The following is an 11,066-nucleotide window of genomic DNA, read 5'->3' as shown; positions in this document are numbered from 1 at the left end:
CCCTGGAAAGGAGGAACCAGATCCAGGCTGACCTCAACAGGTTGGGGAAGTGGGCAGAGAACAACAAGATGCAATTCAATAAGGACAAGTGCAAGGTGCTGCACATAGGGAGGAAACACTGCCATCATACCTATAGGCTGGGGGGCGACCTTCTCAGCATCACTGAGGCAGAAAGAGATCTTGAAGTCACTGTTGACTCCAGGATGAATATGAGTCGTCAATATGATGAAGTAGTCGGCAGAGCCAACTGCACCCTGTTGTGCATCTGTAGATGCTTCACAAACAGGTCCAGGGAGGTGATTTTCCCTCTCTATGTGGCACTGGTCAGACCACAGCTGGAATACTGTGTCCAGTTCTGGACGCCACAGTTCAAACGGGAGGCAGACAACCTGGAGAGGGTCCAAAGAAGAGCCACTCATCCGATTGGAGGCCTGCAGGGAAGGCCTTACAAGGAAAGGCTAAAGGGACCTTAACCTTTTCAGCCTCTCCAAGAGAAGGTTGAGAGGGGACCTTGTGGTGGCATACAAATTCGTAAGGGGGGAGCAACACAAAGTAAGCAATGATCTGTTTACCAGGGCACCCCCAGGAATAACAAGGTACAATGGCCATAAGCTATTGAAGAGTAGGTTTAGACTGGACATTAGAAAAAAGTTCTTCACGGTCACTGTTGCCAGGATCTGGAATGGGCTTCCAAGGGAGGTGGTGCTCGCCCCATCCTTGGGGGTCTTCAAGAGGAGACTGGACAGGCACCTGGCTGGGATCACATGATCCCAGGTTTGGTGACCCTTTTCTTGCCTGCCAGTGGCAGGGGGTGGGACTAGATGGCCCACGGAGGTCCCTTCTGACCCTGGAAACTATGAATCTGGAATCTATGAATCTATGAGCCAGGGCCAGGCAAGGAGTGAATGTAGGCAAGCCTGATGGCCTACAGGAGCCACTGAAGGGAGCAGAGCAGTCTGAGTGCAGCCCTGTGTGGGGGAACATGCGAAAGGCCCTGTGAGAGTGGGCAGAGTGTGAAAGACCCGGTGAGAGCAGGTGGTATGAGTGAGGCCCGTTGGGGCAGAGAGAAAGGAGAAATGTGTGAGGCCTAGCAAGGGGCTGATTTTGGCCCGGCCTCAAGCTGGAGCAAACAGTAACTCAAGGATGACATCTGAGAGGCCTGGAACAGGATAAGGGCAGATTGGAGTCATGTGTACACCCCTAGACATCAGGGTCTTAAAATGGGCAGCCTCCCACTTATTGTAACTCTAGTTTACTTTACATCAAAGGTGTGGAAGACAAGACCGGGCAGACTGCCCTGGACAGGCAGGTACTGTGAATGAGAGATCGCCCCATCACACTACAATACAGTATTTCAATAAGCAACAAACACATATATAAAAGCTTAGAAACAAAATCATACCTAAAAGTAATCCAATCTTCCTTGGCTTTTTCCTGAAAACCTTGATGAAACTCTTCATAAAGTGACCATACTTCTGCACAGCTTTCAATATCCTTGCATACAGTTTTTGCCAAGGAGAAATCCGGCTCTTCTATTTCAAAATGATGGCAATCCTCACTAAAAAAAGATCATTTTATTAGCATATCATTCTACATTAGAGCTGTAATCCTGGAGATTCTGCCATACGTGCTTAACTTTGGCCACATAAGTACATTTGTTTTATTTTATTGCAGAACACATTTTCTCATATTTCCTCCTAAGAGACAAGTTCCACATACAAAAATGTTCCTTATATTCCTTTTATTTTCAATAATTTTTCCTCCCTTTGTATTAAGAAAAGTTAACTGCTTTTCCTCACAAGATTTCAAAATTTTTTCTTCTCTATAGGTTGTATCTTATTTTTTTAAAAACCACATGGCTTAAAGTGCATAGACTCAATCCAGAAGGGTTCTTCCATATAAAATAAACACTTGCAGTTTAAACAATGAATTGTAATTAAAGGAAAATGGGATTTATAATTATCAGTTGAGACTGTATTTAATTGTTAGTCTACATCTTCTCACTGTCTAAAAGCTGAAGTTAAACAATTTTACTGCAAAGCATGCATAAGTTAATATAAATAATACATACAAAGGAATAGGCAGGCCAAGTTATTTGGGGAGATGTAATATCTTTTATTAAACCAACCGAGTAGACTTAGACTTAGCTGGTCTAATAAAAGATATCACATCTAACCAAAGAACCTGGCCTGCCTATGTCTATGGCTACAACCAAAAATACAAAGAAATAAACATACATCAATTTGTTCTTTGTGACTTCAAGTTCATCAAATTCAGTTTTTTTTTCTTTTATTATCTGGGCACTTTTCTCAAGCATATCCCGATGGCCTGTTTCAATGACATCATCACTAGGTTTTAACTGATCCCAACGAGCTTTAAACTTTTCCAGTTCTTGAAGATATACATTAACATGGGCCATCACATCTCCTTTCATCACTTCAATCTAGAAACCAAAAGAATTTTAAAAATAAAATGTATTCCTCAATAATTTATATATACAAACTATATCTAGTCAAAATTGAAATAACCAACAGCCTTTCAGCTCATCGCAAATATTTAAAAAATATCTAATCTTTATCACACTTTATTTTTCAAAAAGGAGTAAAGGTGTTACACAGACACAAAAAATATTTTAAAATTTGAGGTTCTCTCAAGGATATAGGTTTTCTGATCTGATATTGTATCACTTTATCTCCACAGCAATTTTATGAACAATTTGCCTCTGCCTACTGTCTTGAACTGCGGGGCCCAGAACCAGACACAGTACTCCAGGTGAGGCTTTTCTAGTACTGGTGATAATGACTACCATTTTAAAACCAACAAGAGATTCTGAGTGCCAGTGATGGTCCTGCAACCAGCAGCACACAGGTCAACTGTAAATGCCTACATGAAAACTCACCAACTTCACTGGGGCTCCATATGAGTACAGCAGCCTATCTTCATCCTATCTGTTACAGAACTGGGGCCATTTTTTAGGACTGAGTTTTGCAACAATTAAAATGATAGACATCAGCATTAATATTTCTTTTTAACATGGTAAGTGACAAACATGTTAAATCTGTACTACTCTATTCTTTTCCAATATAATCTTTTCAATTAATGAAAGGAAACGCTTGAAGAGAACAGACATTTATAATAACAGTGCTACAAACATCCTGGGTAGCACAACAAAAAGCTACACTTCAGACATGCGCACTGTCAGTAGCGCAACCCAAAATGGCAGATCTGCCACACAAATGTTCCTCATTCAAAGAGGAACTTGTTAGTAACTGGACATTTTGTAGCACCATATGTAACATCTATCTAGTTACACATAGTGCTACAGGAGTCCCTGGGAACCCCAGCATCCCACAGTGCTCCGCTCTCCCATCCCCCATCCAAGGGAGAGGAAGGAAGAGTACATGGGTACCAACAGAAAACAAAGCTGCAGCTCTGCTTACATGAAGTGGCTGTTGCAAACTCACTTATTTGAGAGCCAGACTTCTAGCATTCTTACCTGACACTGGTCATCTTTAAAACAGTCTAAATGGTGTTTCCTTAAAGCCTCTTGCTCATCTTTTAAATCTGTAGCTACTACTGAGATGGTACATTTGGGGGTTTTCATGCAGCAAAAAAAAAAAAAAGAAAAGAAAAGAAAAAGAACAACGTACCTCCAGAACAATATTAATGTATTTAGGTAAATAACTAAACCCTCAATCTCACCTGGTCTTTAATCATGAGTTGGTGACTTTCCATCATTAATTCAAACTTATCCCACGTAGCTCTCAGGTTGCTCATTGTATCTAAACCCCCACCAGCCACTGTCCGCAAAAGCTTGTTTTTACCTTCAGCTTCTTGAAACCTGAGAAAAATCTAATTTAAAACAGATTTTTATATAAGGATAAAAGATAGCATAAAATTTCGCATTTTAGTGAATTTATTTCAGTAAGCGCTCAATAGTCACCACTGATCAAAATGACTCTACAATGTAACATATTTGCTCAATTCTAAGTTAAAGGTCTTTTACCCCATTTAACATGGGAGGAAAGCCCTTTGTCTTAGAATCGAGTATGAGGGCGGGGGGGGGGGGAGGGGGCACGCAGCTGCTGGGGCTCAGGCTCCAGCCCCTACTCAGGGTTGGGGCCATAGCTGCAGCTGCTGCCTAACCCCCACCACTACCACTTCTGCACCCCGTTACCTCCCCACTACAGCCTCTTCTTCATACACCCACCCCACCTATGCAGCCTCTGCTCTCTTCTTGCCCCATCCTTCTCCCCACCTTATCCTTGTTCCACAGGCTCCATCCACACTTCAACCTGGGGCACTGAGCAATGACCCCAGCCCCAAAGAAGTAGCATGCAGTCTACACAGCTGCTACAAAGGCTGGGCTGAAGCCATGGTCAGTGCCCCAAACTTTAAAGGGGATACAGCCTGTCAGTGTGGAGCAAGGGGAGACAGGGAGGGATGCAGAGAGCAGAGTCTGGGAGGAGGGAAGCAGAGGCTGCAAAAGGAAAGGAAAGGGCAGAAGCAGAAGCTGGGAGGTAACAAGGAAGCAGGCATAAGCAGGGGCAAGCCATACCAGCTGCTCTCCACACCACCTACCCCCCCTGCAGCAGTGGGGGAATGAATTAAAAAACAATACTCCAATAATAAAAATCCATACATGGAAAATTGTAACAAATTTATAAAGAAATCTAATTATTGGAGATGTAATCTTAAATTTAGGATCAACTTATATCCAAGTAAATACAGTGGTGTATGCTTTTTTTTAACTTAATTGTGCTCATATACACAAAAGAATTAAATCAAGCATGAAGCAAGATACAGCAACTGCAAGCCTTGATCCTGAAGTCTGAGCTATACTTGTGAATGCTTTTCTGAATCAGTCAGCTTACAAAATCTCTAATGGAGAGATCCATTCACATGGATTTGACAGCAGAAAGAGAAATACAACTCAAAATCAACACTGTTAATAAATTTACTGATGACTGGTTCTGCAGAACCTGCAAGTGCATGCAACATTGGTAGCTTTAGCAGAGGGCACTAAATCCTCCCTTCATTTAAAAAAAAAAATGTATGGTTTTAATTAGCAGAGCCCTGTAATACTATTCTCTCTCTCTAGATACAGTCAAAAGTGCATTTTATCTGCTTTTGAACAGTGGCTTATGATGAAATAAAGGCTTACCTCTTCCTTTTTTTCTTCCAATTTTTTATACTTTAAATTATCTTCTGCTAGCTCTTCTACGCTATGGGGCCTAACTATTAATGCTTCCATTGCGTCAGTTAGAAATGAAGACACATCATGTAGATGAGCTATGTAGAGAAAATTTAAAAAAATATATTACACACAAAAATAATACAAATCTTAAGGTCACATAAAAACTCCATGCTAGATTGTCACGGTCATGAATCATGATTCGGAGATAGGGCATTAACCTTGCTTTATCAAAATCTCCCACTAAAGCTGAGCCAGTGAACAGCCAGAAATGCAAGAACTATGCAGCTATGGAAAACAAACAAGAGAGAACGTGATTCTGCAACCCAGTGATTAGGTACTCCCAAGGATTACCTTAGTGGTCTAAATTCTGTCCAAACCCCAGTTAGGTAGGATCAACCTAAAATGTGAGCCAGATTCAAAAAAAGGAGTCAAATACCCAAACAGAATTTAGGCAGATTTTAGACCCGTACAGGGACCTCAATAGATTGAGTCCGACCCCCTGCATAGGCAGGAAAGTGTGCTGGGTTCAGATGACCCCAGCCAGATGCCTATCTAACCTCCTCTTGAAGACCCCCAGGGTAGGGGAGAGCACCACCTCCCCTGGGAGCCCATTTCAGATTTTGGCTACTCTAACTGTGAAGAAGTTCTTCCTAACGTCCAGTCTAAATCTGCTCTCTGCTAGCTTATGGCCATTATTTCTTGAAACTCCAAGGGGCGCCTTGGTGAGTAGAGCCTCACCAATTCCCTTCTATGCCACCATGATGAATTTATAGGCAGCCACAAGGTCGCCTCTCAGCCTTCTCTTGCGGAGGCTGAAGAGGTCCAGGTACCCTAGTCTCTCCTCATAGGGCTTGGCCTGCAAGCCCTTAACCATACGAGTGGCCCTCCTCTGGACCCTCTCCAGGTTATCCACATCCCTCTTAAAGTGTGGCACCCAAAACTGGATGCAGAATTCCAACTGCGGTCTGACCAGTGCCCGATAGAGGGGAAGTATCACCTCCTTGGTTCTGTTTGTCATGCATCTGCTGATGCATGATAAAGTGCAGTTAGCTTTTCTGATGACTTCGTCACGCTGACAACTCATGTTCATCTTAGAGTCCACTGGGACTGCGAGCTCCCTTCCCGCTTCCGTGCTACCAAGCAGGTCATTTCCTAGGCAATAGGTGTGCTGGACATTTTTCCTCCCTAGGTGCAGCACTCCAAGCCACTGCTGCTGCCACTGCTGCCACCATGGTCTGCAGCAGCTTTCCTGCACCACAGAGTGGCCCCCTGCCAGGAAGAGGCTTGTGCTTGGGGAAACCATGACAGGGGCTGCTGCCCCCATCATGGTTACATCCCCTGTCCCACGCCAGCAGCCGGGCGAGGGTGGGGACAGGGCCAGATGCCGGCCAGCAGAGCCCCTTAGGTGGGGGGCAGGGAGCAGAGTTATTTCCCCGCTCTGCCCCAGGGGCACCACAGTGGGGTCTGCCCTCCCTAACTATCATTGCCACTGGAGCAGGCGATGGAATAAGCCCCTTCCACCAGATGCTGGAGGAAGGGCAGCAGGACAGGGCTTATTCTGCCACTTTCCCCAGGCACAGAGCAAGCAGCGGCAGCAGTGGCTGGGACAGGCAGACCCTCCTGTGGTGCCCTGGAGGCAGAGGAGGGAATAACCCTGGTCCCTGCTCCCCACCTAAGGGGCCCTGCTTGCTGGTGTCTGGCCCTGCCCCTGACTGGCCACTGGAGCAGCAAAGGGAGAGTGACCATGATGGAGGCAGCAGCCCCTGTCATGGTTTCCCCAAGCACAAGCCTCTTCCCAGCGGGCAAAACTGCTGCGGACTGCAGTGGTACTGCATGGGGCTCTGGCCCTCTCCAAGCTCCAGTGTTACCATGCACAATCCACCACAGCTCTGCCCACGCTGCAGCACTCCCCCCCAACACCCACTGAGAAGGGGCTTGTGCTCCCCAACACTATAACAGGGCCTGCTGCCTGGATCAAGGGCCCCGTCCTCTTGCCACTGCAGCAGCAGTGCGTAGGCACAGCCAGACGCCAGCCGGCAGGGTCCTTTAGGCAGTGGGCAGGGACAGGGGTTATTCCCCTCCCACCAGCGGCTGGTAGAAGGGGCTTATTCTGCCACTTGCCCCAAGCAGGGAGTAAGTGGCAGCAGATAAGGCAGTAGACCCAACTGCAGTCCCCTGGGAGCAGTGGGGGTAGAGTGGAAAATAACACCTGTCCCTGCCCCCTCTGCCTCAGGGGGCCATGCCGAGCGGGTAGCGCCCAGCAGACCTGGCTCGGGTCCCTGCCAGTGGGACAAGGGGTAGGGAATTAAACTCCTCTCTGACCAGATCAGCCAAGGCTACTGCCCAGGTTGGCCATACCCCCCAACACAGCTTCCCTGCAGCCCAGGGCATGGTCTAGCACCTCCTGGTGCCTGGTCTCAGCAACTGCAGGCTTGTGCCCACATTTCCTCACTCCACGAGGAATGTCTGTGCTGTTACAAATTGATTTAACCTAGGCAGGTTAGAGTTACCTCTAAAAACTGAAACAGTTCAGGCTCCAGCTTTTTGAATGTCTGTCCCTAGCCTAAGGCTGTATTCAGATGAGCATAGACATGTGTATGTGGTGCCACAGACCCATCTGCAGTGCCACACACCGCACATGCAGGCATGCCCCATGCTGCTACCCTGCAGCATGGGTGAAGGGTTTTGACCCCGGGAGATCCAAAGGTCAAGAGAACCCAGAGCAAAAAAAAACCGGGGTGGTGCATGTGGCAGCAGCACTCCCTGACCAAGACTGGAGCCTGGCTGGCTAGAGCTATACTCCAGCTGCAGGCCAGGCTCCCAGCTGCAGGAAGTGCTGCAGCTGCAGCTCCCCAAGGCCCCTAGGTAAGGCTGCTGGGGCCAGCACAGTTGCTGGCCCCAGCCTCCCCTAGCCAACCTGCCATGTGCCAGAGCGCAGGTGGCATAAGCATTCCCTAGGGGAAACAAATGGCTGCACTCGTCTGGACATGACCTAAGGTGCCATCCTTCTTCTACCTGCCTTCTACCTGACTTCAGAATAACATGACTTACTACCTTCCTATAATTTATATGAACTCAATATACTTATCTATGGTTTGAGATTCTGCACTCAAAGTCAGCTGCCTAAAACTAACAAACCTAACTTCCAGGCATCTAAGGGCTTCACTGGCTCTCACTGAGAAAGTCACTCCTAGTTACTACTCAATATGATGCTAGCAAAAAATTTCAAAAATGTAAATAAAATCTCATTTCTCAAATCACCATATCTCCCTAGTAATCATCTCTGGAATAGGAACAAAGAGGATAAATTCATACAGATTGGGTTACTGCTGGCATAGCTATGACCAAATTAAAATTACAGGATCTAATATAAAGAGGAAATCGGTGAACAAGAAAATACACATTTACTTAAATGCCCCAATGGAAACTAATAAACCACTTTTTCTGCATAATAATTTTTCAATTTCATTAATCCAAATAATAAATGATTTGCAAAAATAAAAGAATTACTATATGTCACCAGATGCAACAACATTTAAATACTACACATCAAAATCATTTACCTTGTATGGACTTTCTCAAAGAAAGGACAAGAACATCATACAACTTCTGGATAAAATCATCAATCACTGTCCTTACAGGGTTACAATTAACAATTAAGCAGTCTATCTTGATGGTGCTTCAAGATTTAGTATGATAGATTCCAAAACATACAAGACAAAAGTTAAAAGATGAAAAGTAATATTTCCTTTATGATACAAAGTAAATGTACAATGTAAGAAAAAACAAGAGTAAAAAATGTTAAGGGTCATTAACTAAATATTTTTAACATTTTGCAGCATAATATTCTAGAAAGAAAAGAAAGTTCTACATAAAGATCCATAAATAAATGTGGTGGTTTAGCAACTGTACATTCACACATTAACTTATATTATTAACACATTTTCGAAGACCGCAACTTTTATATATGCACATGCACACGCGTGCGCACACACACGTGCGCGCACTCAATTTTAATAGTAGCTGTGACAGATTAAGGCCCTCATCCTACAAATACTTAGACATATGCTTAATTCTGCACATGTATAGTGTCACTACAGTCAAAAGGACTACTTGTACTTAAAGTTAAATACATATTTATGGAACACTAAGAATTAAGGGCATAATCCTAAAAATACTTAGGCATAAGCTTTTGCAAAGGCCCTAAGCACTTATTACAGGCACAGGAGTGGATCAGTGGATGCTAACAGCAGTAAACAATGTATCTGGTAGGATCATTACTGTCTTCAAAGCTCTCATGAAATCAATAGGAGTCTTTTAAATGATTTTGGTAGGAGATAGAGTCAAGTAAAAAGCAAAAAGTTCTGTAACAGCATAGCAAATTATAATACAAATCTGACAAAGAGAGAGTTAAATATATGAAAATATATTGATGTTAAAAACAGTATTGAAACTAGCTATTTTTTCATATGAAAAGACTATATCTATTACACTATTGCACTATAGTAATTGGCCAACAAATAACCCACTGTTCAAAGCTAAAAATGGGTAGCTATACTGTACCTTGGAAGGCGTTCTGCTTCTTTACCTCTTACTTTTAATGCTTTAAAGTTTTTTTCCCAGTCCTGTTCACTAGAAAGATGTTTGTCCACCAGAATTTCCATATCTACTTGTCCAAATACAACCCATTCCTTTTCAATGTTGTATATTAGTATATAAAAAAGAAAAAAGGAATTTTAAAATAACAAAGCACCACTTTGCATTAATGTTAAAACAAAGATTATACTTTTTATTGTATTCTCAATCTAATTAATTTAAATCTGTGCCCATTTTCAATTAAACAATTTTGATCATAACATCGAGAAGTTCTGTTTTTATAAAAGATATTTAGCATTAGTCAGTACCCAGTTAGAAGTTACAGACTGGTATGACATGTCCACACTTTCTAAAGATGATGTAAAACGTATCTTGGACAAGAAGGAGCAAATCTCAGATATATCAAAATTTAAAAATGAAATGCCAGATGCCTAAGTGTTTTGTTGAATATGGAAACATTTCCTCATATGCCTGAAGTCAAACACTTGCTCATGTGTTTTGTTAAATCAAGGCTATAGAGCCAAGAGTGACAAAAAAGTCAAAGCTCAGGTATTTCTAAAATGGTTGTCCATGAAAATGTAAATAATTCTAAAAGAAATAATCTAACTCAATCATAAAACTATAAAGACCTTAAATTGATTTGAAACTTCTCCCAATCTTCTGAACAAATCCTCTGCTTTACTGAAAGTGGTCAGAAATCCACTTGCATTCCTCTCAGTCATAACAGCAAAGATAGATTCTTCTTCTGTTTCACTCACTCCCCTAAACTGGTTTGGAATGGAGATGAATCTCTTCATTTCTCTGTAGTACCTAGCTCGTACTTCTTCAAAAGGAGGTCTGAATTGCAATCTTCCTTGTCTAGATGTGGAACAAGTTACATAAAATTTAAATGTTCAGCAAATTTCCAGCAAGAGCCCCTTTACAGTAGGAAAAAAAATCATCTTACTTGAAAGTTAAATCAATATTGATTTCTGGTAGATTCTCATTGAGTGCCTCTAAACCCATTTGATATTGATGCTCCAGGGCTTTGTAGAGTTGATGATTCCAGTGTTGTCTCCATGCTTTCATGTCACATGAATGAACACCCTAAAATTTAAGAACATTCACTTGGTTTACATACCTTTCCTTTAGGGGTGCACCGCTAAAAGATTTTTTTGGCTAATACCGATGGGCAATTATTAACCAGCCATATTGGCCAATACTGATCCAATAACCAATATATTGCCCAGCAACTTGGAGAGCAGTGTCTGGCTGATAATTCTCGGGGGGGGGG

At 43.1% G+C, this 11,066-nt stretch overlaps 1 protein-coding gene across 1 annotated transcript in view; it reads right to left on the bottom strand.

Annotated features, from left to right (window-relative positions):
- Positions 1–11,066, bottom strand: part of DYNC2H1 (dynein cytoplasmic 2 heavy chain 1) — a 601,360-nt gene that overhangs the window by 549,138 nt on the left and 41,156 nt on the right. The window contains exons 16-23 of the mRNA XM_019524237.1: positions 10,740–10,879; positions 10,423–10,651; positions 9,761–9,888; positions 8,761–8,876; positions 5,165–5,292; positions 3,703–3,852; positions 2,238–2,443; positions 1,403–1,558 (exon numbers count right to left, since the gene is read on the bottom strand). Coding sequence (XP_019379782.1) covers positions 1,403–1,558; positions 2,238–2,443; positions 3,703–3,852; positions 5,165–5,292; positions 8,761–8,876; positions 9,761–9,888; positions 10,423–10,651; positions 10,740–10,879 — 1,253 coding nt within the window. The remainder of the gene's footprint in view (positions 1–1,402; positions 1,559–2,237; positions 2,444–3,702; positions 3,853–5,164; positions 5,293–8,760; positions 8,877–9,760; positions 9,889–10,422; positions 10,652–10,739; positions 10,880–11,066) is intronic.

The sequence above is a fragment of the Gavialis gangeticus genome, unplaced genomic scaffold, assembly GCF_001723915.1.
Source record: "Gavialis gangeticus isolate Ggan-Ray unplaced genomic scaffold, GavGan_comp1, whole genome shotgun sequence".
Classification (NCBI taxonomy): Eukaryota; Metazoa; Chordata; order Crocodylia; family Gavialidae; genus Gavialis; species Gavialis gangeticus.
This window is presented reverse-complemented; position numbering and strand designations above follow the sequence as displayed.